General features: G+C 41.6%; 1 protein-coding gene across 4 annotated transcripts; it reads left to right on the top strand.

Moving 5' to 3' along the window:
* Window positions 1–285: 285 nt before the first annotated feature.
* On the top strand, window positions 286–27,587 carry pax3b (paired box 3b). 4 transcript variants are annotated; one of them, XM_073486717.1, is made up of 9 exons: window positions 286–367; window positions 883–1,118; window positions 1,331–1,460; window positions 1,883–2,026; window positions 16,901–17,100; window positions 17,913–18,078; window positions 19,060–19,274; window positions 22,737–23,016; window positions 27,553–27,587. In XM_073486717.1, exons 1-9 carry the CDS (start codon window positions 286–288, stop codon window positions 27,585–27,587), a joined length of 1,488 nt encoding a protein of 495 aa, XP_073342818.1. The 4 variants fall into 4 exon arrangements, with proteins under 4 accessions (XP_073342818.1, XP_073342809.1, XP_073342827.1 ...); XM_073486708.1 differs by having other exon boundaries at window positions 19,060–19,281; window positions 22,732–23,016; XM_073486726.1 differs by having other exon boundaries at window positions 22,737–23,021; window positions 27,553–27,570.
* The last annotated feature ends 251 nt before the right edge of the window (window positions 27,588–27,838 follow it).

The raw sequence follows: 27,838 nt of genomic DNA, 5'->3' as shown, positions 1-27,838 counted from the left end.
GAATAAAACCGAGGAGACTGACAACCTAACGCTCATTAACATCCAAAAACCTCCTTTTTTTCTCCATTTTTTGCCGTAACATTTGACTCCTCCGAGGGTTGTGGCTGTCCCGGGACACTGCTGCTTGGCTGTGGCCGGGGTGAGGCTAACCATAACCGGGGGCTAACCGAGGCTAACCCTTCCAGGAAGCTTCCACACAGGAGAAAAAAACATTTCAACGTCGTCCTGCAACCTCGGTGTTGGAGCAGAAGCCTCCCCCGTTAGGAGGACCGGAGTAGTGGGGGCATGACTGCTTTGGCGGGGTCAATACCCAGGATGATGCGACCCACGCTGGCTCAGAACTACCGCAGTGGTTTCCCTCTGGAAGGTAAAGCATCACTGCCAGGAGGGAGGTTGTAGCCCTGGAAGCTGACGGGAGATATTTATATTTGTGCTAGTTAGTTAAAAGTCACTATGTAGCCATAAACCTTCCATGCAGTCTTGTCCCAAAACATGGGCTCAGAACCACAGTTCGGCTATAGGAGCTGGAAGAATTACTTGACTGGTAGCTGAACTGACAAATGACATATTTTCATCACTACTTTGGTAACGTTAGCTTATTTTTTTTTTGCTCACAATTCATTGTGTAAATTTAGCAACTTTTAGCAAACTTTTTGAAGGCTCTTTGTTTCAGTGGGGTAATTTCCTAACTTAGCTGTAAGTTTTTGCCTAAAAAAAGGAGTAAGTAAAACTACTTCTACTGTCAGTTATTTTGTATCAGTTAAATGTAAAATGTCGTTGCTGTTGTGTTCAGGTGCTTTTCGGAGCAGTAGGAACTTTACCTCTCCTCGTGGTGTTGTGCAGCTGTGATGAACACTTTTGTTTCATATTCTGATTAAATAGTGTCCACTCCGCTGGGCCAAGGCCGAGTGAACCAGCTCGGAGGAGTTTTCATAAATGGCAGACCTTTGCCCAACCACATCCGACATAAAATCGTTGAGATGGCCCACCACGGCATCAGGCCATGTGTCATCTCCAGACAGCTCCGGGTCTCCCACGGCTGCGTGTCCAAAATCCTGTGCCGGTACCAGGAGACGGGCTCCATCAGACCCGGGGCCATCGGTGGCAGCAAACCTAAGGTGTGGACCAGAGACAGTAGATCAGAGGCTCACGTACCAATACTTGCATTAAGAGAATTATAGGATGTTAAAGATAAATTTGATATGAATTCATAAACTGAATGTTTAATTCTTAACAGAAATATAAAGTGGTTGTTTTTGTCCATGTGTGCATTGTGCCCCACGGCTGACAGCAAAGTGAATTAACACTGCGACTCTTCTGACCTTTGAAGCAGGGAACAACGCCGGACGTAGAGAAGAGAATAGAAGAATACAAGCGGGAAAACCCGGGTATGTTTAGCTGGGAGATTCGGGATAAATTACTGAAGGATGGGATATGTGACCGCAACACCGTTCCTTCAGGTAAAAAAGGCAGAAATGAATGTATATGCACATTATTATTATTATTATTATTATTATTATTATTATTATTATTATTATTATTAGATTAGGCTACACCTGGATTTCATCCTTACTCGAGCTCAACAGGTTTTCATAAAGTTCACTCCATTTTTTTAATAATAAAATAATAAAAGTAATAAAAACTTTTTTTTTATCCACAAGAAAAACTTACTTTCAGTGTTTTAACTTTTAGAGGATTTAGACAATTTATAGTTTTTTAACTATAACGCTCATTTATGTCTCATAAATAGCCTATGTGTCGTCCTATTTTAATATAGTGTCATTTCATACTTTTTGAGTATCATTCTTCTAATTTTTTTTTTTTTTTTTAAATACATCTATATTTGTTTGTAATTTCCATTTTTTTGAACGAACTTTTACAGTGAGCTCCATCAGTCGCAGCATGCGGAGTAAGTTCGGGGGGAAAGGCGATGATGAGGAGGATGAAGATGAACTGGAGAAGAAAGAGCTGGAGGACAACGAGCGGAGGGCCAAACACAGCATCGAAGGCATCTTGGGAGACAGATGTGAGTGAGCTGCTCGAGTTATTGTGGCTGATGTGGAAGAGAGTAGTTGGCACTTCACTTTGCGCTGGGGTTATCTTTGTCATATCAGGGACCTCACACACATTAGAGCCCAGTGGAGTCCTGTTTGATCAGATATCATCTCAGTGAGTCCATATGGAAGATTTTTTATTTAGTATTCAATTGCTGAAATGCCTTTTTAAAACTGCACTTTGGGAAATATTAGTGTAAGGGGAAGTGACAACCTAACAGCAGATCTTTTCTCATATATCCTCAAGGCTGATTTGGGTGTTTTCCAGTGAATTAAATTATCAAGGAAGGCCATTTTTGCGGGGAAATCTCCAGAAATCTGTGAAACACTAGTCTTCTGTCTGCTCACCTCCCAACCTGTTGATTACTTTTGAGCGGGGTGCAAAGGAGAATGGTTTTATTTAGTCGTATAACTAGCCTCCTTGTGAAGTTTTAGCATGCTGTAAAGTTGTTGGATGGGGGTGGAGAGTGCGTGTCGTCCTTTGTTAGGAATTCTTTATCGACCATATCTCTCCGGCTAATGCTTTTCCCATGAGGCCGTGCCGTAAATCAAACAGCAGGTGATGGCTCTGTGCGGGAAGGGAGAGTGTGCAGTGTGTGTGTGTGTGTGTGTGTGTGTGTGTGTGTGTGTGTGCGTATGTTCAGCAGTGGTTTAAAGCACTGTGGATGGAGAGCCGTGTCTCAGAAAGTCTGCACATGCTCATATTTTAAAAAACTATTTTGTTGTCGTGGATAAGCCGCCCACAGGCAGCATTATGAACTCATCCACTGTATTTAAGGGTAGTACATTAATACATGATGTAAAAACTTCTCTCTCCTCTCTTGGCCTGTTGCGTGGCAGGCTGTTTCTTTGTAGTTTGGCTTTTCTTTTTTTAGCACAACAAATCCATTTTTATGAGTGTTTCGAACAGCAGCGTCCACTGTAAAAGGTGACCACCTGCACAAGCTAGTCTATTGTGTCTCACATTAATTTTGTTTTATTAAAGAAGCGAAAACAAATAATTTAGATGACTTAGGTAAATTGTTTTTAGTGCATTTAAATTTTTTATTTTACATTTATTATGTTCTGGTCGATTAGACTGACATACCCAAGTTTTTTAAAGTGATTTTCAGGGGAGATAAGTGGAATTGTCTCATTATATCAGAAAGTTTATTCCTATTAAATAAAATGGATGCTTCTTGGTAACAAAGACTTTATAAAGATGGACATTTTTACAGTGTAGGCCCAAGCCAATTTCTTTTTTTCTTTTTCTTTTTTTTTTTTTTTTAGTGAGAACTGCGTAAAATGGCACCGCATGTGTGTCTGGCTGATAAATAAAACATGCCAAACATTTTCTTCACTGCCCTCATCGCATCTCCGCAGACAGCAGCCTAATTGGAGATTTGGGAGTGGTTATGGGCACATTATTCAATATCTACATTAGGTGTAATTAGCCTGTTCTGAATGTAATTACTGAACTTTTTGCCTACGTCATTAGAGGGGAAATCCACCACTCTTGGCTGCTCGTTTAATCTGGCACTTTATTATCATATTATCACAACTTCCATCATGGAAACATCTCCTCCTTAAAATCTCCATGAAAGTCGGCGCGCCGGTGAGGTTGTGTGTTTGTAGAAACCAAACTTTTACTCGATGAAATATGGGCCTATTTAAATGTTTTTCTTTTCACCCTCGAAAATGTCATTACATTTTTCAGTCTGTCTAACAAGGCTGAGTGTGTGACAGCGAGAATGAAATGGGGCAGGCTAATTCCAGGGAGAAACACCGTAGGTGATGATAGTTCTGACAGTTCAGTCTAAATTTACAGCAGGCGGCATTGTAAAATGTAGACATGCCTATTAAATATTTCATGTTTTAACACTTAATAAACTTGTCACTAAAGCTAATAATCTATCACCTCTAGCACCAGAGACTAAACGGTCCCCAGAATGAGCTGTTCAAATATGTGGTCAACAGTTTCCATCCTCTCTCTCTCCGCCGTTTAAAACGGTTTAAGCAGCAGAATGTCAACATTTAACCCTCCATTTCCTTGTTAGCACTTCTCCAGCAGTAAAGTAGGGGAGGAGAGATAAAGGACTGTAGTCTGAGGAGACAAAATGTCCCCCAGATGAGTTGATCAAACATTTGTTCAACGGTCTCCAGCTCCTCACAAAGACACGCCTCGCGCGCACAACGGGACGCTCAGGGATGAACTTGGGAGACAAAGGCGCGAGAGTCTATTTGGGGCTCACGCTTGGGCTGCGCGCGGACAAAAGGCCAGCTTGGAAACAGCTTTGGCCGCCGCTAAAGAAGAAGGCAACCTGTTTATAATTCAGTCCGAGAAAAAAGGAGGGGAGAGGAGAGCTCCTCCACAGAAAAAGCCCGACAAAACACACTATGAGGCCGCAATGAAGGATGAATTATTCAGGGAGCGCTCTGGCACGGTTTAGAGGGCCCGTTCACCGAGAGAAAATGGCCGTTTTCACCTACAAAATGTTTCCTTTTGGGGTCGGCTAAAGCGGCCGACTGCCATTCAGAATGACAATTGAGGTCTCTGAAATCCACTCACGTATTGCCCAGGGATGCGTGCTCGCCCCCAAAACATGCGTACACGCGGCTACACATGTGTACGCGCACAAATACGCATTAAACACTTGCCCTCGAGGTAAGACGTGCCAGTTGCAAAGTAACAAACTGTGGGAAGCAGTGTGTTGATGAAGGCCATATTTACCGAGAGCGCGCAGACATATTTGAGAGGAAGAAAAAGTACAAAAGTGACAAGTGTGTAAGAAACATTTCAAGCTGTCAGAGCAGGCTATAATTTAGATCTCTGCCAGGTCTTTATATAAGTTCTAAATACATTTTGCGGAGTTTATTTGGTTTTCCTGACGTCGGTGAATTTTAAATAACTTTTTACGCCGTCCTGTTGCATTTGTAATTTCAGTGCGAAGTAGAAAAGGCAACATTGTTCGACTCAGCAGCGTTTGATGAGGCCTAATTGCTGCGTGTCATAATATTCAGACGGTAATTGGTCGACAAAACAAAGTGGCCTTCTCTGCCATGAAGGATGACGCTAATGATACCGAGACGTCTCCAGCCCCAAGACTCATGATCTCTTATTGATTCTTTGATGGGTCCCGGCCCTGGCCCCTCGAACATTAATAATGTCCGCTAAATGATGTCGATATTGTGCTATGTCACATTTAATGACAGAGGGAGTGTATTAAAAAGTGTTTTTGGTGAATGGGGACCAATGTTCTCCCCGGAGAGCCCCGGTCTGGCCCGGAGCGCAGCTTCACAATGGGGGCCCCGGCCACCCGTCCGTGCGCAGCGCAGCGCACAACCCCTGAAAACTCACCCCCTCACCGCTCCTCCCCCCTTCTCCGCCACTTGCTCCCCAAATCTCTTCAAGCAGATTAAATCGACTCTTTTATTTCATCTCACTTTCATCTGGAGAGCAACACCGCCCCTCTCCCTCTGTTTCCTACTCGTTCTCTGTGTCTCTCTCAGCCTGCGGCGCACAGCTCGACTCATATCTGCGCTGCATCCTCCGGAGCGCACAAAGGAAAGTCAGTCCACTTCCATAAAGTTTCTAATGAAGTTCTTTATGAAGCTTTTGCGGTTTGACTATAAATATATTTTGTAACAATTTCAAAATGTCATGCCTAAAAACTGAATGCAGTGACTTTATCGGATCAGTGGCAAATCCTTTTTTAAAATGCATTTATTTATTAAATTTCATTAATTATGATGGCAAACGCCTTTATTTTAATACTCGTAAAGCCGTCTGCTCTGGAACAAGACATATTTGTTGACTTTTATATACTTTTCAGTGCAACATATCTTTAGTTAATTTATACTATCAGCAAATAAAATAACACCAAACTATCAAAATAACACATTTTATACCTTAGAAGATGAATAACAGAAATATGCAAACCAAAATTTGAAGCCTGGTTTTTTCACCTAGCTCTTGGACACATTTCTGATTAACATACGTTTTTTGAATGTTGGCTTTCAAGCATTAATATTTAGTCATATAGTTGTTATACTATATAAAGGTGGGTGTTTATAGGTTTTTTAAAAAAGGCACTACATCATGTGCACACAGAGTGTTGCTCAATTAAATAAATATTGAATGGCAGTAATTAAAATGCACTCTAAAGGCTTATTTTTTGACGTATACATTTTCTCCTAAAGAAAATACAAGCTAAAACAGAAAGAAATTCATACTCAAAAATCCCCACCCCCTCCCTTTTTTTTCCTTTTCAATCTTTATATATTTGGCAGTAAGGTTGGCCCTCCAGGCCTGTTGCTGGGCTGTACCAAACTCTCAGCGTCATAGTAATTAACCCTGGAGAGAAAGTTAATGATTAAAACAGTCCCCGCCTCCTCCCTCCTCCTGCTTCACATTTTCACAGTGTATCTTTTAGAGTCCGTACTTCGTTAGGTGAAATTAGCCAGATAATACAGAGGAGCCTTGTTGAGGGCTGATACATTTCCATTTAGGCCAGCCCTGCACGTGCACACACACACATACACAAACACACACACACACACACACACACACACACACACACACACACACACACACACACACACACACACACACACACACACATTCCACTCTGCAATGCAAACAGTCAAAGGGATAACTTTATTTGGTGAAAGGGGATCCTGGAAAGGGCTAATTGAATAAGCCCGGGATCTTTGAAAAACCTCTACCATGGTGAGCGCAGTCATCATGTCATAATTAGGTTTATTGAGGCGCATTCCTTCAATCTGCCTCCATTCCCCCGGGCTCATTGTATCCAGGACCCAGGCCAATGGCCGGGGGACAAAAGGGAACCGTGAGCAGACAATACATGAAAGAGCCATAAAGATTTAGCTGGCTTTGTCACAGAAACGGAGTAGGACTTTGTTTGTGTAAATAATGCAAGTGAATGAAGAACTTGGGTTCCTCTGCCACTCGGGGTGAAGGATGGCGTGCTGCAAATATAATATGTGGGCACACACTGGATCAGTGCCAGGGCAGAGGAGAGGAGGAGGAGAGGAAAGGGAGGATTGAGGGAGGAGGAATGATAGGAAGAGGAGAAGGAGCAGAGGTGCAGTGTGGACTGTGCAGTGTGTTTGTGTGTGATGATGGTGTTCACATTAACTTTTGTACATCAGCTGTTATCTTAAGATCACTGAAACTTACATACTCAGACTTGAAAGTTCTTGATGAAAACATGTTTTGACATGTTTTAATTTTTTTCCATATATTTTCTTCCCACTTGCCCATTATTATGTATTTTTGCACAGTAAATGATTGCTCACGTGTCCAATTTGCCTTGTGTTCTGACGGTGGCATTTAAAGCAGTGCTCTCATGAACTAGTCAGCACAGTTTACAATCATAAAATATGTTTTTTTAATACACAGAATGAACTGTATTAAACATATTTCATTTGAATGATTTCAGTAAGTTGAAAAGCTAAAACGATTAGTCAATTAATTGTTTAGTCAATTGGCAGAGAACTACTTTGGTAATGGATTCCTCGTGTGGGACATTTTTAAAGCAAAAATGTCCAAAACGTTCTGGTTTTAGCTTCTCATATGTGAGGATACGCTGCTTGTGTCTGTTAATAACTTTGGATTTTTGTCAGATGGTCGGACAAAACAAGACAAGTGATGACAGCGTGCACTTTTTAAACTGACCACCCCCCCCCCGAAATATTTTCTACACTCAACGATTGCTTGAATAATCGAGAAAATAATCAGCAGATTAGTTGACATTGAAAGTAATATTTTCCAGTTAATCAGTTTCTGTTTCTGTCCCATCAAATCTGACAAAGACAGAGCCGATAAGTTCTCGATGGATCTTATAATAGCTATTGGCTATTACTGGCCTGAGCCAAGTGTCTGGTGAAGAGGGCTCTGTGTGTCGGCTGAAAGAATGAATGTGTCACTCAGTGAGTCCCTGGGCACGAGGGCAAAAGGGGGCACGAGGGCCAAGTGGCGAGCACCAAATCACTCTCCTCTACCCCCGGGCTCTCTCTGTCTCTCCGTCCGTCTCTCCTCATCCCGCACTCCTCCCTCTCTCGTGAGTTTTTTCTAATAAGCCCATGCATGATGACTATTCAAGCATGAAAACATAGTTATCTGCAAATGAATGGCTGCTCTATGCTTCATTAAAGCCTCTTTTTCCTTTCACACTCTTATTGTGACCCTCTGATATCAATTCAAAGGGCAATTAATGAATGCACACCAACTTTGAAGTCAGGGTGATTTCGGAGAGGGAGGGGGCCTGTGCGTGTGTGTGTATGTGCATGTGTGTGCGGGGTGGAGGGGGCAGGGGGTATTTGGGGTATTCCCCCTTCAAGACCCGCTGTAGCGCCCCAGCCTTCACCCGTGATGGACTAGCCACATTGAGCTGAGAGTGAGCGAGCCCCAAAGACGGTTTGAAGGGAGTGAAAGAGTGAAAAGGCCCAGCGAAGGTCAAGTAGAATGGCTCGCCTTAGAATAAGGCCCCTCTTTATCTGCTGCAAGTATGCACTATAGGCACAACAGCTGGGGGGAAAGAGGGGGAGAGGTTGATTTTTAATGTGCATGAGTGTGTTTGTGTGTGTGTTTCTGAGAAAGTAAGGAAGAATGTGAGTGTTTTCCTCTCATGCATCCGTCTGTGTGTTTCTGAGCATGGTTGTTTTTAATGTGTGTCTGTGTGCGTGCGTGTGTGTGTATCGGGGGTTAGGGTTGAGTGTCAAAGTTTGCAGAGGCCAGCCAGAGGCCAGTAAATGCACCATCTTTACTGCTGATGGGGGGACAGGCAGCTGTCAATCAGCTGACTGATGAAGCCTGACTTTCATTCAAAGCTTTGTTAACTAATTAGTCCAGAAGCTTTTGTGTCGTGTCGGGAAAGAAGCTTAAAATGTGTGTTTATGCTGTCGTCATGCCATGTGGGAATATCTTTTGTCATAACCGATGTGCACCCTCTCAAACATGAAGGCATCGAGCAGACGCAGAATTGCTGTTTTTGATAGATTTGTGTTTGTTCACATGTGATCATATTGGTCTTAGAGCTTTGTAGCGTAACTAAAAATGCAATGTTCCAAAGGAAAAAAAGTGATCAATTTTGTTCAGGTTTTTGAATGAGTGTACCTCTCTGTAGAACTTGATTACAGGTATTACAGGTACTGCAAAAACAGTAGTTCTGTAGTAATATTTAACTTACTTTCTGAGAGTTGAGGCAAAAAGTAGGAAACTAAGATCTACCCTCATCCAACGTGACTGCAGCTTGATACAGTACATTACTGCATTACCTCTTATTTTTATTGCATTTTTGTGTTCAAATTTGAGAAATTAAATTGCACTGGATCAAATCCCTTACTTTGTTTAAAGTTACTCGAAGGAACTTTCACTTCTTGTTGATTCTGGCAGCCCTTTTGGACAAAAGATGACCATGGTTAAATATAACTATAATAAATAAATAAATAAACATACAAAACGTTGTTTTAGTGTCGTACTGTAACACCGGACTAAAGAGCGGCTTCTTTCCTCCGGCTGTGAGACTCCTCAAGTCATCCTCAGCACTCTCCCACATATAAAATACTTTTCATTTTACGATTTATCCAACCCGGATAAGTTGGAATCCAACCTGGTGACAGGCATTAAGAATAACTGTAATAATTATACAGAAATAGCCAGTCTTTTCTCTGACGGTCTCGCTTGGTTATGCAGCTCATATAGAGGCATCAGTGTTAAATTGAGACCGTTTCATAATCAGTCGAAAATTCCTGTAGTACGCTTAAAGGGAAAATACTTGACATACAGCTACAGTTGTTTATGATTATGGACTCTTTCTGTGTTGTTGAATATTCAATGTATCATTGTATGTATTCATATGGAAGATTAATATTTGCTGTTGTCAGTAGGGGCATCCTTACAGCCGAGGTAACAGAGATGAAACTGTCAAACATCCTCTTTTTAAACTGCAAAAACTGAGAGTGACAGCTAACCTGCTCACAGCTCACCTCCTTGTTGGACTCCAACATGTTCCCCACTGACTGGAGTTATGAGTCATTTTCAGAGTTAAAAGACAGAGAAGAACTGCAGGGTCACAGGGCCAAGGAGGGTCGCTCTCCCCCAGCGCTACACAGGAAACAGGGTTAGAAACACATTTAGCTATAAATGACAGGTAACCATTTCCTCATACCCCCCCTATACATCCTCAACAACTCCCAGAATTCTTTGTTGGGAGCATCAGACGCCTTCATACTTTGGTCATGCCATTTTTTGCAGCATAACGAGGCTGTGATTGATAACATCGTTGCTCGCATCATTTTTTTTTTGTGTGTAATCACAATCTCATGCTAAAACACCCACAACAACCACACACACGCTGTGGCACACTCTCATTTACAGGGCAGCTGTGAAGGTTGAAACTCCTCCTTAGCAAGTCAAGTGAGTTCGCCCTCCAAACCCCCTCCCGCACACACGCTCGCACATACACCATCTTTTTCCTAGCCCAGCAGAAAGAGTCACAGATGGGTCCATAAGCTGTCAGTAAAGCCATTATCCGGCCCAGCATCTGCCTGTCTTGACTTCTATATACTGTTTAATGCAGTCGGCCAGTCACTTAGTCCTCCGGCTCCTGAATGGGAGCAGCATGGTCGGCCCGCCCAAATAAATGCTGCGTTTGTCTCCTCTGCCTTTTGTTTTGTGTTTTTCGAGCGGGGTAGGTGGAGAGAAGGGGGGGAACGTGTCAGAGGCTCAATTTAGCCTCACTATTAACCAAAGCCCCAGAAGAGTTACTGGGATGTCCAAGGAGGGGTGTAAATAGTCCACATATGGTCAGTCAATTCCCCCTAGTCCCGAAATCCAAGTTTGACACATCCCCTTTCACTCCCTCTCTATCTGTCTCCCACATACATGCTCAATGCATACTGTCTCATGTCTCAGTGGACATATATTAAGCCTTTGTGTCCCCAAACGACTGCACCCCCAACCCCCTCCTAAAAAAATCAGCAATGCCGAAGTCTTTCCAACAGTCTGTTTCAGCTAAATCCTCTATTCTCCTCCTTCTTCTCCTCTTTCGTTTTTCTCTGCCCTGGAATGGCGCTGCACGGTGGGATCCATTTTGGGCTTTCTTGGCTCCGGAGAGGTTGTTTTGGCCTGGAGTCCCGTGCACTGTGTGCCTCTCAGGGCTTCAGTTTGGTTAAATTAAACAGTTTTCTTTTCTCCTCTAACCCCTTCCACCCACCCCCCTTTCCAACTGCTCCTCTCCTATTTTGCGGCTTAATGCTCCTCGGCTCCCGGGCGATCTTGTCGAGGCGGCTTTTCCTACTCAGATAATTTTACCCTTTTAAGGCTCATATTTTCTCGTATTTCGATGAACTGACAAGAGTCAATACCATGTCTGCAACCCCCCGCTCCTCTGAGCTGAGGTGGAGCAAAAGTTTACAGAGAGAAGTTAAGTGTTTACAGGGGCTATAAATACAGCGCTTTAAGATATAGCATATGTATACGGTCAGGGAGCGATATGACCGTTAGAGTGGATAATTTGATTGGCCAAGGCTATTTGACGGTGCCAAATCGATGTGATCAGATCTTAGGGATAGTGAGGCGATGACGGCAAATGGGGCACTCTGGAACCACAGATTTACAAGGTTGGAAAAGATCCGGGCAGCAGGGGAAAGGTCTCAACCTCTTCTCTCCACACCCCCTCTCTTACTCTTGATATACATGTGCTGATGCTGAATTATATTTTATTGTTCCAAAGATCATTTTGGAAAGTGTTGTCTGTGTGTGTTTGACCACACTTTAGCGGCAGGTTCGTTTGTAACGGGGGAGTACTGTTAATGGGCGCTGAAGTGGAGACGCCTCAGGGCTGACAAGCTCGATTAACATAGCCTAAAATGCATGTAGAAGCAGGGGAAGCCCAGCGCCGTGGACATGTGTGTACAAGGTCATGTGCTCGGAGTGCGGCAGTCTTTGTGTGTGTGTGTCTATGAGCTCCTGAGCCAAGCTGTGGGGAGTAGTGAGCTTGAGGGGTGAATGGGTGGCTGCCCTCCGTCTTGGCACAAGTTTGCCACCAAAACACCCTTTATGCCCCAGGTGTCACCCCATGAATCTTCATCACCTGCCACTTTAATTTGCATTACATTATATTTTAGGATTTAGCTTTATGCATGTAGCAGTAGAAACAAACTTTTGCTGTGTTCTTAACAAGCACTATTATTGTTATTATTATTATTATTATTATTATTATTATTATTATTGTTCATTTTCCCCCCAAGTTGATTTCCATTGGAACAGGACGCCGGTCATTGCAGGCCACAATCAAAATGGTCCTCTTTTCTGATGAAGGCTCAATAATGCTTTAATTAGAAACAGTTTTTGTTGACATTCCTATAGAATCAAGTCAAATGTGTTATAATTGCAGTGATAATTTAAAAAATATTGAATGCAAATGGACAGATGTTTGTATTATAAGCATCTTGTATTTTGTAGAAGATTTTTCTATCATGTAAAAAGTACCCAATTGTCATGCTTCAGTAAAAGTAAAAATATTGTGTTTAAATATTACTTTGTCACCCATATGAGTAGTACTCGAGCAAAAGTCTTAAAGTATCTGCTATCAAATGTATTTAAGTATGAAAAGTAATTTTCTGGCAATAAATATACTAAGTAAGTATAAAAAGTACAAGTAAAAATATATTAGACATATATTTATATGGCTGTGTATACTATATATTCTGGGTTGATCTAGTATCAGTACCTGGCTGATTATCTGATCTGATATTCAGCATTTTCTGATGATGCTGCAAAAGTCATACAAAGATAAATGTACTTGAGTAGAATATAATATTTGCCTCAAAAGTGTAGTGGAGTAGAACTATCAAGTAGCAGAAAGTGATTGACAAGTACTTCAAATTGATGCTTAAGTACGGTACTTTAATTGGTTAAATTTCACTGTCACTGTGTGTTATAAATTATGCTTATTTTCAGCTTTTAGCTATTCAAAGTAAACTGTTAATTTTCCTGGACAAGTCACAAACACACCTGATGGTTGGTTTCTTATGTTTTTTAGAGGCTCCGTAATGATTGTTAGACATATAACATGCAGCTGAAACAAAATTTTTTAAAAAAAGTAAGAAAAGAGACAGCCAGGATTTGAATCTTTGAAGAGAGTAACGTATAGAGAGAAGAGGGGGGAAATCATCGGGGGGGGACGGACTTCCTTTCACCTCAACTAGTGTCCATGCATTGAAGAGGGCCTCCAAACTACGCTTCTACCAACAATAACAACAACAAAAACCAACACAGATGCCCAGACAGACTATCCCCATGGGTACATTTACATCGGCAACAACAGCCCCTGTTGCCCCTCTCACCCCCTCAGGTGCTCTTACAGTTCGCTCTGGAGGAAGGAGGTGGTTTTCTTTTTTTTGTGGGGGGGAGGCTAGAATGCCCCTGGCTGTGTCCCCGTCCACCCCACCCCCCCAAGCCCTCTGCAGAGCCTCTTTATGTCCCCCCTCCAGCTCCCCCATGGGGCAGGTGACAGCCCTCCACTGTGAAGGGCCGAGGGAGCCATGACGGATTCCACAGATGGAGCGTGGAAATCGCCGGCAAAGACCTCAGCTCTGTGGAGCAACAAAGAACCCGAGAGTCACAGAGAGAAATATGGGTGGAAAAGAGAGAGATGGGGAGAAGCAAGACAAAGAGAGAGGGTGAGAAGGAGGGAGAACGAGAGAGAGGGAAGAGGGTGGAGAAGGTGGTGCTTGTTTAAGGAGGGTGGCGTGCCGAAGTGCAAAGAGTTGTTTGTTGGGGCGAATTAAGAGTTTGGGAGTGTTTGAAGTGAAAAATGTGCAGGTCTGGCATTTTCTCCATATCGTGGTAGCCATTTTCATCAGCTAGTGTTTTACCTGTCAGCTGGATGATGTTCAGTAGAATACATTTGCTCTCTTGTTATCATACGTTGCACTGACCCAGCTTCCCCTCAGACATCGTTATCACTTCGTCCCATCGTCTTATCTTGTTGCATCTTATCATCAAGTGATGTAGCAATCCAACGAAGTGAAGTGAAACAAATGAGCCTGTCTGAGCCCTCTGTAAAGGACCTGATTGTATCGTGACTAGGCTCCCAAGACTTCAGAGGTGCCACTCTGTCGCTTCTTTTGAAAAGTTCTCGAAACCCCGGTAGCAGTCATAACCGATAGGTAATTCCAAAGTGATTAAGGATTTTCCCGGCAGCCTCAGCTTTCCCAGGGCCCAAATCCCTGTGAAATGCTGAGGAACGTGCATGCTGCTCAAGTCGGGGGGGAGCGAAAAAGCATTCCTTGCAGCCCTCCTCCATGCAGGAGCTGGAGGGGGAGGCTACAAAAGGCCTCATCTCTTGTTTTTCAGCCATCCTGTCCAAAACTCCAGAGCCCCACACCCCAAATTCCTTCCCCACCAAGTCCTCTAACCGAGCTAGTCATGAGAAATGTTGGCGAGTTTGTTGCAAAGTTGTAAACCGTGTTGACGGCGAAAAGTGGCAAAGCAAAATGGTTGATTGAAGTTTGTAACATGGAGGCCATTTTTTCCCCTACTTTTCTGTGCACCAAGTTCAGGAGATATATACCCTTTAGTGTTACAGCCTAGCTATTGTTTTGTTAAAATGCTGAACTCACACACAGGTTGATACAGAGCCAGCAATCTACGAGTGCAAAATTGCAATATATTCAGCAGAGGCTTAAGGCAATGTCTCCATTTCTCTCACTCCCCCTTTGAAAATATTTTACTTATTGCCTCCCTCATGCTTGAATGTTTCTTTACCAATTTGCTCCTAATGCATGTTAAGTTGACTCCCACTGCTATTGGTGTTGCACGGAGAAAATCGCCAAAGGGGGAGAGAGGATCAGTTTCACATGAGGGGCCCTGAGCTATTTGGACTCTCTTGTATTTTATTGTTGCTTCTGAGGGGGAACTAATACAGTGTTGCACACAAAACTTCCCCTATGCTGAGGGGGAATTAATTAAGTGTGGCACAAAAAGCGGGCGCACTGGCCTTGGTGAACTTAGAAGAGAGCCAATGGAGTGTTTGAAGTCGTGAGTTAAAAACCAAGCTGTTGGCTTATAGAACATCGTTCACAATAGCATTAATACTGATCTGAGACAAAGATGAAATGTAGGAACACAAAGGCTGTCAGGGGACATAATATCACTGCAGCTCGGTCAGGCTGAAGATCACACTTGTTGACAAGTCAAAAATAGGCGCAACTGGTAATTATTTTCATTGACGATTAATCTGTTGATTATTTTATGGATTCATTGATTCATTAGTTCGTATATAAAATGTCAGAAAATGGCAAAAAAAGTCTATCAGTGTTTTAGTGTTTCCTAAAGCCTAAGATGACGTCCTCAAATGTCTTGTTTTGTCCACAAACCAAAAATATACTGTTAGATAGATTACAGAAACCAGAAATATCCACATTTAAGAAGCTGGAATCAGAGAATTTTGACTTTTTTTTCTTAGAAAATGCTTAAACCAACTACGGGATTAACAAAATAGTCGATGATTAATTTAATAGTTGACAACTAATCAATCAGTAATTGTTGTGTCTTCAGTTAGTTGATTGATATTAAAATAACAATTCAAATATTTAAAACATTTTAATTAAAGTGTATATAATTTATCAAGCAGAAAGGCCAAATATTCTCTTCATAGCTTCTCAAATGTGAGGATTTGCAGTTTTTCTCAGATTGATATAATTGGAAATTCAATGAATTTGGGGTGCATACTGTTGATCAGAGAAAACAAGCAATTTTAAGATGTCACCTTTGACTCTTTAAGGGCATTTTAATGACAAAACAATTGATCAAAAATATATTGTTGTTTAAAATAGTTTATTAAAGCCATTAACTATACATTTAATAGTTTAAATAGACTTTTTACCCTAATTTATTTTGTGTGTGTTTTAGGACAGTTATTAGTGAGAGGTGACATCTCATGTCAAAATAATAAAAGCTTGATACTAGGCTTAAATTAGTTGGGTTTAAATGACTTGTGATGAATTATGATATGATATTTTTTTTATCGTAAATTGGTTCTGAACATATTTGTATGCTCCATTGAGACTGGATTTGATGACTTGTATCTTAAGACTTTACACTGACTCACTATCTGATTATCAAACATATACTGTAGCTGCTACAGAAATCCTCCAGTCTGAACTGTGAATTCATACTTGTGTGAAGAGACAGAGAGTGGACACGTACACTTAACATTCTGTCCTTCATCCAGGCAACCACTCCTGTCCACACACACACGCACGCATGCACACATGCACGCGCGCGCACACACACACACATACATGCACACACTCAAAGAATGGCCCCTGGATCCAAATTAGCCTTTTGTGTGGCTTTTAGTCCATCAGTCCCCCTGTGGTGCCCTGGGAATCCTGTCCAGTGGGATTATTCCTCAGGCTCAGAATATTCCTTCTGAATAGAGGTCTGTTTGGGCACAAGGCCATGAGGAAGACTGACACCTGATGGTGCGTATGTGTGTGGGAGTGTGTAAAGAAAAAGACAACACCAACCTTCTACAAGTGGTCATGTAAAAACTATAAGTAAATGAATGACGAAAGAGAGAAAATCAGTTGACATTTTGCTATTCTGCTTGATTATCTATGTGATGTTACAGCCATGAGGTGTTGCTCTTTAACATCAGCATGTTTGCTTTTCAACAAGGTTTCAGAGTTATAGTCACCTCAGATTTCATAGAGAGACTCTGCTGAGGCTGTTAAGCTGAATGTGTGTACATTAAACATTTCAAGACTTGACAACATCAACTTTTGCCCAAATAAAATCCTGACTGTTTTTTCTTTCTCATGTGTTTGAACAGCGAGTCACTCAGACGAGGGTTCGGACGTGGAGTCAGAGCCTGATCTGCCTCTTAAGAGGAAGCAGCGGCGCAGTCGGACCACCTTCACAGCAGAGCAGCTGGAGGAACTGGAGAGGGCCTTTGAGAGGACCCACTACCCCGACATCTACACCCGGGAGGAGCTCGCCCAGAGGGCCAAACTCACCGAGGCCAGGGTTCAGGTACGACAGGGCACATTCACATGCTGTATATCCACTGTCAGTATGTACAAAATGTCAACTTTTTAAGACCTGAAGAGAGATAAAAGCACATTTTAGCTTGTTAAACAGGAATTCATATGATGGATGTTTGAAAGGGTTTCATAAGAAGAAGGCTTGTAAATTTTACCCTTCAGAGAACCATGAAATTCTTCAACAGAAGTTAAAACATGAAAATGTTTACAAGACTGCACCAACTCTGTGCTCACACATTCACACTTTCAGACCTTAACCCTGTGGCTTTATACACTCTCTGACCATTTAAGGCAACCTGCTGATCTCCGTTTGCTCCATACAATAGCACTCCTCATCCTCATTCCCTTGGGCCCAATCTGAACTTTCCTATTTCTGATCTGGAGTCCAGTAAATTCTCCTCCACAGGCTCCATATGGGAAGTGTAAGCAGGCCCGGCATGAGCCACGTCCATATGGACACGGCATGTCACTCACACACTCAGTGCAACCAGCCGTGATACACGTCTAACCATACACGCACACACACACCCTCTCTTTTTTCTCACATCGTCTCTCCCCTTCCTTTTCAGCTTTACACTCTGGTCAGAACTGTGAAAGAAGTTAATATTTTGTGTGCAGTGTATGTAAATGTGTGTGTGTGTTTAAAATATATACAAATGTGATGTCTTACAGTAGTTTTTTGTCAATACCTGCAGCTTATTCAATTGTATTTCTACCTCTCGAAATTCAATAAAAACACTAGTCTGTGATCTGAAACACATAACACACACTGATCAAACATTGTCATCATCGTCCTTCCAGGTTTGGTTCAGCAACAGGCGGGCAAGGTGGAGGAAGCAAGCAGGAGCCAATCAACTGATGGCATTTAATCACCTGATTCCAGGGGGTTTCCCGCCTTCAGCCATGTCCAGCATCCCCCCCTACCAGCTCTCTGACAGCAGCTACCCACCCTCATCTATAGCACAAGGTGAGAGATGAAACACAGTGGTTGACAGTTCACAAATGGAGAAATACAATGTAGCAAATACACTTTCAGTTCAAACTATTCATGCTATGGCCATTAGGTCTGTTACTGATGCAAATAATAAACTTTTTAAGTTGGAAAGTGAAAGAAGGCTTTTTTTTCATATTGATGAAATAGCAATTTAAATTTGGTTTGATTAAAACAAAATGTTCAGTTCATTTTCTTGACCGCTTTATCCGTAAGGGTCGCGGAGATGTTGCTGCTTTATCCCCCCCTTTCAGGGGGTTGCGTGGGTTACTGGGGCCAAATCCAGTTTTCATATGGGTGGAGGCCAGGGTATATCCCTGGACAAGTCGCTAGCTCATCGCAGGGCCCTCTGACGGCAGAGGCTGCCACACAAGGTGCCAACTGCCCGTCAGGAGCAATTTTGGGGTTCAGTATCTTGCTCAAGGATACTTCGGCATGTGGCTCGGTTCTGCCCAGGGGAGCCGGGGTTCGAACCAGTGGCCTTCTGGTCACTGGTCACCTGCTCTACCCACTGCTCTACCCCCTAAAACAAAATGTTGTAGAAATAATGTTATGAAACATTCAAGTTTCTATCCTCACTGTAAACAAAAAAAAAAAGCATTTTGTGCACCTTTTAAATTTGTTTTGAAATGAAAGTCTGTTAATTTTGGAATACTTTGTTGAATTAAAATAACCTATGACACAGCACAAGAAAAGCTTTATTAAATAATTTTGTAGTCAAAAAAATAAAAGCTTCAGAAGATTTACTTTTTCTATGCTTTGAACAGATATGTTTTCAAGTTATAGTTATCGAGTCCCTCAGTTTCGCTTTGAGTTACGTACAAATTCAGCAAAGTAATGAAACCTATAGTAGAGTGGGATGTTTTGGCTTTATTTGCATTTTCATCAGCCACGTTTTGCAACTTTTAAATGGCAATCTGACAAGTGTTTGAACTGTTTCTGTGATGCCTTTGGTAGTGTCGGAGCCCCCCAGCACGGTGCACCGGCCCCAGCCTCTCCCTCCCTCCTCGGGCCACCAAGCCTCCGGTGGTGGAGGGCAGGGAGACGGAGGCTCCCCCTACTGCCTCGCCTCCGGACGCCACTCCTTCTCGGGCTACTCGGACAGCTTTGTGAGCCCCGGTGGACCGGCCAATCCCATGAACCCCGCTATAGGAAACGGACTGTCTCCTCAGGTGAGACTACATCCTTAAATACATATGTGTATTTGAGCTGCTCAAAGTCAGACCTGTAGCTAAGTTAATAAAGCAGCAGACTGTACTGCTAAAAAAACTGTTGTTGTTGTTTAACTTAACATGTATCGATAACAGTTTCTACATTCAAGAGGAAATGTGATTTGATTCCATAAAAATCCCAATATTCCTAAGATTCTTCATTCCTGAGCCTTTTAGACCTTTTTAAATGAAAAAGTCATACTGGATTAATTTGTTTTAAGAAAAACACAAAGGTAATACTAGTCAAGCAGTGTATATTAATTTGACAGGAACAAGACTTATGTGTTTGACACAGTACATGCCTCAAGAGAATAAGATTGTTTTGCTTGAATGAAAAATTCCCATAACATGCCACACCTGAGCTGCTGGGCAGAATTAGACTTGAACATGATTTCAAAGAGTTGAACACAGTTGAGATACGCATGATTTACCCTGTCAGACACACAGCTTCACACAATACATCAAGAGCTTTAAAAAGCCAAACACCCTTTCAAGTATTCAAGTAATAATTCACCCAGGTGTGGAGCACACAAATGCACTGATTCATCCACTCGTCTGCTTTACACCATAAACTTTACGCTCTACATTCCTCTGCAGTGCTGCATGATGCGTACACTTACTGTTGGAGGAGGAAGTAAGATGACTCTAGAAGGACAATTGAGTGTGTGACAAATGAGAAGTGAAAAGACAATTACAGCCAATTATCCAGGCATGAAGTCCCAAGGTCTCTGCACCTAGGCAGAGGGTATAGCAGAGGAGACAGACGAGTCAGAGACCTTAAGAGGCAGAAAATGAGATTTCAGCCCGGCACAGTCTGACTCCTCAGAGAACAGGCCACAGCAGTGTGAAGACACTCACACCAATACACACATGCTCACAGGTCCACATAATTACAAGGGCACACACACACACACACACACACACACACACACACACACACACACACACACACACACACACACACACGCACGCACACGCACGCACACACACGCACACACACACACACACACACACACACAGTGTAGATAATTGATCAACTCCATGACATTTTGAGGATCAGTTAAGGATTCTGCAACATATTTTACACAAATATGACACGACATGGTTGAGCAGCATGGCTAAACCAACTTTTCAACCTTCTGTTTAGATCGGAAGATTGATTACTGCATTTTTTATTAGTATTTCAAGCACAGCAGCAATACAGGGAGCAAGGAGACATTTTTATTCACAAATAAATTCATACTATTTATACATCTTTGCGAGAGAGAGAGAGAGAGAGAGAGAGAGAGATTAAGAGAGTTTCAATGTACTTACTGTAAGTATCAATAGTACAGTAAAAGAAAATTATACATATATTTGCATATATGTATATACTGTATAATATATACATACAATTTTCAGATAAGGTGTTTGGCATTTTACTCATTGTCAGAATGATTGTTTTTTATGCGATTGCAAATAAAATATGTTTATTTGAAAATGTTCTACTTTGGCTGTGATGTAGCATGTAATCTGCCAAAAAAAAATACATTAATAATGGACATTCTCAAGTAAAGTACCTCAAAAAAGTACAGTACTTAAGTAAATGTACTTGGTTACATTCCATCACTGACAATAAATGTGGAGTCTCTGTCCTTATGTATTTACTTTTCACTCTCATCAAGGGTCATACATGCTTTCAGACAGACAGAGATACACTGCAGCGCACATTAAACATTAACAAACTGAAAAGAGGCAGCTAGACACAGCATCCTCATGGTCTTGTATATGTGCAAAAACACTGCTACATATGCCATGCTATGCTATAGCCTCAAGGGAAGCTTCTCGTGATTGCATTCTCAAAATGTTTGCCTCCACATTCCTCCATGTGAAAGCAAAGTTTCTAATTTATTTGTATACATTTCATACAGCGGGGAAGGAATGTCCCGTCTCAGATGTTCAGACATTCTTCCCTGCTCACTCCTGGATGCTCTGTTTTAGGCCGCTGGCAACTGCAGATATGGATCCAATATGAAACACCCTGAATGGGCTAGCCAGCAGGCATGTCATGAGGCAGGGAGAGGCTCAGAAGAGAGGGATGATGGGTAAAGGTTTGGTTAAAAAGAGAAAGACCAAAGATAAAATCACCACACCAGAATCCGTCAGTTTATAGATCATGTATCCCTGCCCCCTGTGGCTCGTTTAAGCCAAAGCATGTCCTCGCTCTCTTTCTGTTTAAACCAAACCCTCCAAACTCCGGTTAATTTTTTAGGAAAATGTTACCGGGTATGAGAGGAAACACAACTCCCCTTCTCCAAATCAACATGGACTCCTCCATTCTCCTACCCTACTTGGGAAATGATTTAAGCAGGACCATGTGTGTGTGTGGATGTAGAATAATATGTCACTTAGAGGGCCAAAAGGACCCAAAGAGCAGCATACCTGCTTCTTATTAGGACGACTGGAGGAGCCTTGAGGCCTTCACTCTGTTGAGAAGGAGGTGGGATATGATACATTTAGAGGTAGCAGGTTCAGTTAGAGTTACTTTCATAAGTGATAAAGCCAGTCGCAATTTCTTATTAACGGTTTACTGAGCACTTTGATGATGGACAGGTAAATCCAGCGAACGTTGAAAGGGGGGTCGGCGGTATCAAGTCTGTTTTGAAACCAGTTGAAACACTTTGCCCCACGGCTCTTTTCCGTCCTTTGCTGGCCGAGGAGTATTCTCCCAAATTTGATTATCTGGTTGCTAATAAAGACCAGGTCAAGAGCAAACGGATTTCTCAAACTGCAAATCTATTCTGAGGCTGAACAGAGCCGAGCTCACACAGACCTTTCTTCTGTGTTATCTTTGTCGGCATATCTTTCTCGGAGATAAGTTGTTATCTTGTGCCATGGGTTGTTGGAGCGGTGTCAAAAAGGAATTTTAGAATAAGTGGAGCCGTGGATCTGAGACAAATTGCTTAATTCTTCCTCTCTGGTGCTATCTTTGTCTGGGATGGGCTTGCTGGGAGCCTTTTGATGTCCGCGACAGGGGGATTTCCTGTGTGTGTCTGAGAGTGTGTGTTTGTCTTGGTGTCTGTGTTGCAACACATTACACACACGCTCAAAACTGAAGATATTTAATATATTTAAAAGCAGTCTCAGAATCTAAAAACACAACAGAAAACATGTCTTTCACACTGTCTTATTCATAAAAAATCTGTCCAATCACTTTTATTGTATATAGTCTGCACTGCAATGGTGAAATTCAGTTTGTTTTTCATTATTACAATGATCATGTCTACATGAGCAAACAAATGAAAGGTTAACTGCATTAGCAACCGTGACAATACCACAAGTCCTTCCAACAATAGAGCCACTCATAGCGCTTTGACAAAATACAAAATACACCAGAAACTAGTTTAACTTTAAATTCTTTCTGTATTCCTTCTGTCCGATCAGGTGATGGGCCTGCTGAACCCGGGCGGCGTGCCACATCAGCCCCAAAGCGACTATGCCATCTCCCCTCTGACAGGCGGCCTCGAGCCCCCTGCAGGCATGGCGGCCAGCTGCAGCCAGCGCATGGATCACATCAAGGGCCTGGAGGGTCTCACCAGCGTTCCCTCCATGTCGGCTCTGCCCTCCCTGCCCAGCTCCCAGTCCTACTGCACCCCCTCCTACAGCTCTCCGGGCTACACTGTCGACCACGTGGCGTCCTACCAGTACGGCCAGTACGGACAAAGTAAGGTCAATAGACTTCACCTTTTTTATTCTCACCTTTTACTTCCAAAATGAACAAATTTAAACAAATGATATATGTGATAATATAATCTCTGCCTACATACTTTACTTTACAGAACTTTACAGAGCAGTTAACAAAAACAGTAAACACCAGCAGCAAAAGGAGTGACGACTATCGAAGCAATGACTATAGGAAGATAACATTTTACATTGAAGCAAGCATATGCTTATTTGTGTTTTATAAATTATTATTTTATAGCAGGCTAAGGTTTTCTTTCAGTATTCATTGTTATAAAGCCTCTGACAGTAACGGCTTCACTGACCAACATTCCACAATTTTCACTATGCAAGTGTTCAAGTCCTTTAAAGAAGTAAAAGTAGCAATAACACACTCTAAAAATTTCCCATTACATTACAAGTAAAAAGTACAATTCAAGTGCAATTGAAGTATGATCACCAAAATACATTGAAGTATAGTCAATGTAAACATTATGCAGAATGGCTTTTGTCAGTGTTATTACGTTGCACGTTAGACAGGAACTGCGGAAATTAGCTCTGAGCTATATCTGGTGTAGTGTTGTCACGATACCTGCATTTCTAACTTTGATGAAAAATATCGATACTTGATACCATGTTCAATACCTCAAGGAAAAAAAACAGAGGGCATTCTGACCATAATAAGCAGCAATGTGTGTGTCAACTTGATGTTAGAGAATAGGGAGAGTGAGAATGCTCAGGTGGTACGGTTGTATCGGTACTATGGAAAATTAGAACTGAAACTGTTTTTTCAGAATCAATATGTATCAATATATTTTTGACAGCACCAATCTGGTGCAATAAATGTATTGTCAGTGACAGTGTGCCATATTTTATACGTTTTGTGTGTGAAAATCTGTAGCTGTCCAATAAATAAAATGGAGTAAAAAGTACAGTACTTAAGTAGTTGTACGTAGTTACATTCCACCAGTCAATCGACCCCATCCACACCGACTTAATCTTCAGGTAAAGCTTGATGTGATTTAAAGACTTTTTTTGTCAGTTATCTGGGCCCTGACATGAAAACTTGAATCATATTAAATATCAAAGGTGGTGGTGAACATATATGAACAAAAGTATTTCTGTCTAAGATCCAAAAATTTTGGACTCAGAACTGAGATCAGATAAATTATGTTTTCAGTTGGTCTCATTGGGTTTCTCTGCAGTTTGATAATTCTTCATGGAAAAATGGTCTGAACAGATTCAGCCTGCTCCTGTGTTAGAAACCTAAATAGGATGCTCATTGTGCAGCTGTATCACCCGTAGTGTTGCAAAGGTTGATACAGAGATAAAAATAAATGTACTGTATATATACAGTTTAAAAACTGGGTGTTTTTTTTTTTTTAAAATATGCTTGCCTCAGTTCTTAGAGATCATGTGACCACAAAACAACAAAGCCACGGGATTGTTTTTTTAATCTATGACCTGAAACAACTTGACAACCTTTTCAATTTCCTAGTGCAAACCGCTTTCACTCATTTTCAGTGGAAGAGTTAAGATGAAAACATCGGGACCAAGTCAGTCGGTACAGTGTATGATTATCAGGAATTCTGATAGTCCAGTGGTGGACACAGATGTTGTTACCACAAGTTCCTTGCTTTGATTCCAGGGATGAAAAAAAAGCTGAAGCAGACAACACACAGGTTGCTCAGTACTGCTTGTTAAAGGCAGCCAGCATTTTTCCAGGTCCAATCACACAGTCTCAAGTGTTGGGGTTAATTGTGCGGATCTGATTCCATCTTTGAAGGGATCAGCCCAGCACTGATACTGAAATCTGCGGTTAGGTACACTGTCGAGTCGGCTGCCATCACCAGTAGTTTCTGATAGCCCTCCTCAGACTGTTTGGCCTTAGAGAATACCTACCTGTCCGGCAGTGAGAGGGTCTTTTCACTTCACATTACTGTCATTTTAAGGGTTAAAATCAACTTCAAACAAATCTCCATCGAGCTTTAGAAGGCAACGTCGTTTTCCGTCACAGCGTGATTACAGCGGCCGCCGTTTCCAATTTTGGTCCACAGGGGGTTGACCAATCAGGTTCATCCACTGACCTCGTGGCAACCTTGAGACAACCAGGCCCTTCAAAGAGCGTGGCAATGGTCCAACGAGTCTGACTGCATGTAACTCTGTGAGGCGGCACGTATCAAATGAATATCTGACTTACTATCCGAGAGCAGCAGATGTCTAATGAAATATCTCGGTCAAATATCTCAAAGTGAACCGAATAAAGAATTAGGACGACGCATGTGAAAAACCATGAGCATGTGGCACTGTGCGTGCACACACACACAAGCTCTAAGGCAGCCACCAGGACAGCACACACGCCTGCATACACCTCCACAGCGTCAGGAGCCCGAGCAGTCCATCTTGATGTGATTAATCAGTGCGACTGGATAGCCGGTGTGCGGTTGGGTTTGGAGTTGCAGAGGAAAGGTCCTTTCTGGGGGTGGACGGATCCTAATAGCCTCTGGCAGGGCCGCTATTAGAAACAGGTGCGAGGACTGAGGTCAGCTGGGGAAGCAGTGTTGAGTAGTGCTGCTCCAGGTTCCAGTCCGAGAAACTGGTCCACACTGCTGTACATGTTGACAACATGGAGCTCTCACTGGACTGCCTCACGGAAACTACAGTGGTAATCCATGAAAATACTTGTTTGTTTTCATTTAGGTAATGTCTCTGTTGCTAAGCAGGCATTGCAGTGGTGTTCTTACACAGCACTTTTCACAGCTGCCCAGTACTAGAGAGTCGTTCTCGTTGTTGAAGTCTGTTTACCTGCTCGGTCATGATACCACTTGTCTTCCAGAAACCAGAAACATAAAACACATCACTTCCTGTGCAGCAGAGAAAGGATTTATGATCTAAGCACCATAACATGGATTTTTTTGTTTTGTTTATTATTCTACCTTGGGCCCATGACCCCCCCTAATTGCTTAAAACCATGACTTTGACGTGATGACATAATTCAAAAGCCAGCAAAAAAACAGACATACACATTTCTTCTGTTTTGGGTCTCCAGACTCCAGCTGTAAAACATGGTTAAATACATAGATTTCCATCTCCTCTTTATATGTTATTAGTGGAAACTTTTACACTTTTACACTACCCGTCCCCTATCCCCAATACGTTTATTTAAATTTCTATTGAGTTCTCTACAGTTTTAATTAAGTTTGTACTTAAGAGGTCTGTTTTTTCCTCTCTATACATAAGAGCATTTGTAGTGTAATGTAACTAAGTATTTTTACTCAGGTATTGTATAGTTTTGATGTACTTCCAATCTACATTTTGGAAGCTAATATTGTACGTTTTACTTCACTACATTTATTTGACAACATCAGTTACAATTTCAGATTATTAATACAAAATAGAAATCAACTAATACATTATGATCCTTTATTATGGATTAAGCTGCTCAGCACTATATAAAGTAGTTGAAATAAGCTGCACCGTTGCCAGCTGTGACATTAGTGATGTCTTCATCAGAGCCTGATCATTATATCAGTTGGCTGATATTATCGGCCGATATTGGCCTATCAGAAATAAATTGGTATCAGTGTATATGTTGCTCGATATGTGCCAAATAAAAAACTTATTTCATAAAGAGATTCTAATGCAGAAAAAGATAAGATTATAGATTTTTTTTATAGGTTTTTTGTTAAACTGTAAAATATACTGTCTTCATTACATATCTTTGTCACAACTGTGTGTTAATTAGCCGATATTGATATCAGACTCAAAATTTGAGTTGAGCTCTAGTTTACATATTAAATGCATCCATTATTTTAATACAGTATTAATGAATTGTTATTCTACAAAGGGCCATTCTGTATATGTGGTGTTCTTTTTCATTGTTGATCTTTTAATTTAGCTACTTTTAGTATATTTTGACGGTAATAATTTTACATGCATTGAATGCAGGACTTTTACTTGCACCAGAGTAATTTTACACTTTGTTTCTCAAATTTTCTTGCAGCAACTTTGTAGAGCTACATTCTAAAGTTTATAATGTCGCCTGATTGCAGTATTTGTAGAATAAACAAAATTAAAAAAATGCTAATACTTTTTTCATCAGAATCGTGGTGCTAGCAGTGTGCAATATGTAGTAACATAAGTAAACAGTTAACTAAATACATAAGATATGACAAATCCACATAAAGAAAACATTTTAGAGACATTATTTATGTCTGGTCAAAATGACTGATTTTTTTTTTTTTACTGTAACTGCAGCTTTTGGCTGCTTCTGAGTGTGAGAAATCTAGTTGTTGTATTTATTTGAGGCATTCTCACACTTCTGTTCTCACATCTTCTTTTGCTAACCTTACACCGCAAACCACTGTTAGCAGATGCTATGCTAACAATAGCCATATGTTAGCGGAATGGCACGCTAAAACATATGCCCAAAATGTATTGGGGCCATATATCTCTTTTATCATCTTTCCAGCTTATTTTTCAAAATCTGTTTTCAGTGATAATAATTTAATTGTTTCATTCCTTTATTTTTTTTACACAGGTGCCCTTCCTTATCTGAGGCCTGAGATCACCTGATCGTGAGCTTCAGACTTTACACAGGGACATTTGTGTGTACAGCGATGGAAATCTTTTAATATGTGGACCAAAATTTTGTTGCCATTCACCAGGACACGTTCTCTACTGCAGGACAATATATTTTTGACTCTTTGTGGAGAAATGGACAGAAAAAGAAGGGACCACAAGGACCAGAAGGAATATCAGACCAAAAACTGTTGATTGACTCTGAACATTGCTGCATCCTATTGTAGATGACCGGCAAAGACGTC

Source organism: Pagrus major, chromosome 2 (genome assembly GCF_040436345.1).
Source record: "Pagrus major chromosome 2, Pma_NU_1.0".
NCBI lineage: Eukaryota > Metazoa > Chordata > Actinopteri > Spariformes > Sparidae > Pagrus > Pagrus major.
The sequence above is the reverse complement of the archived record's forward strand: the minus strand, read 5'-3'. Positions and strand labels throughout refer to the sequence as shown.

What these genes read in the sequence shown, in the direction of transcription:
- pax3b (XM_073486708.1), top strand. Translation starts at nt 286, where the DNA reads ATGACTGCTTTGGCGGGGTCAATACCCAGGATGATGCGACCCACGCTG. An exon ending in CAGTGGTTTCCCTCTGGAAG is followed by an intron (nt 368 to 882) that starts GTAAAGCATCAC and finishes CTGATTAAATAG; the next exon opens with TGTCCACTCCGCTGGGCCAA. An exon ending in TCGGTGGCAGCAAACCTAAG is followed by an intron (nt 1,119 to 1,330) that starts GTGTGGACCAGA and finishes TGACCTTTGAAG; the next exon opens with CAGGGAACAACGCCGGACGT.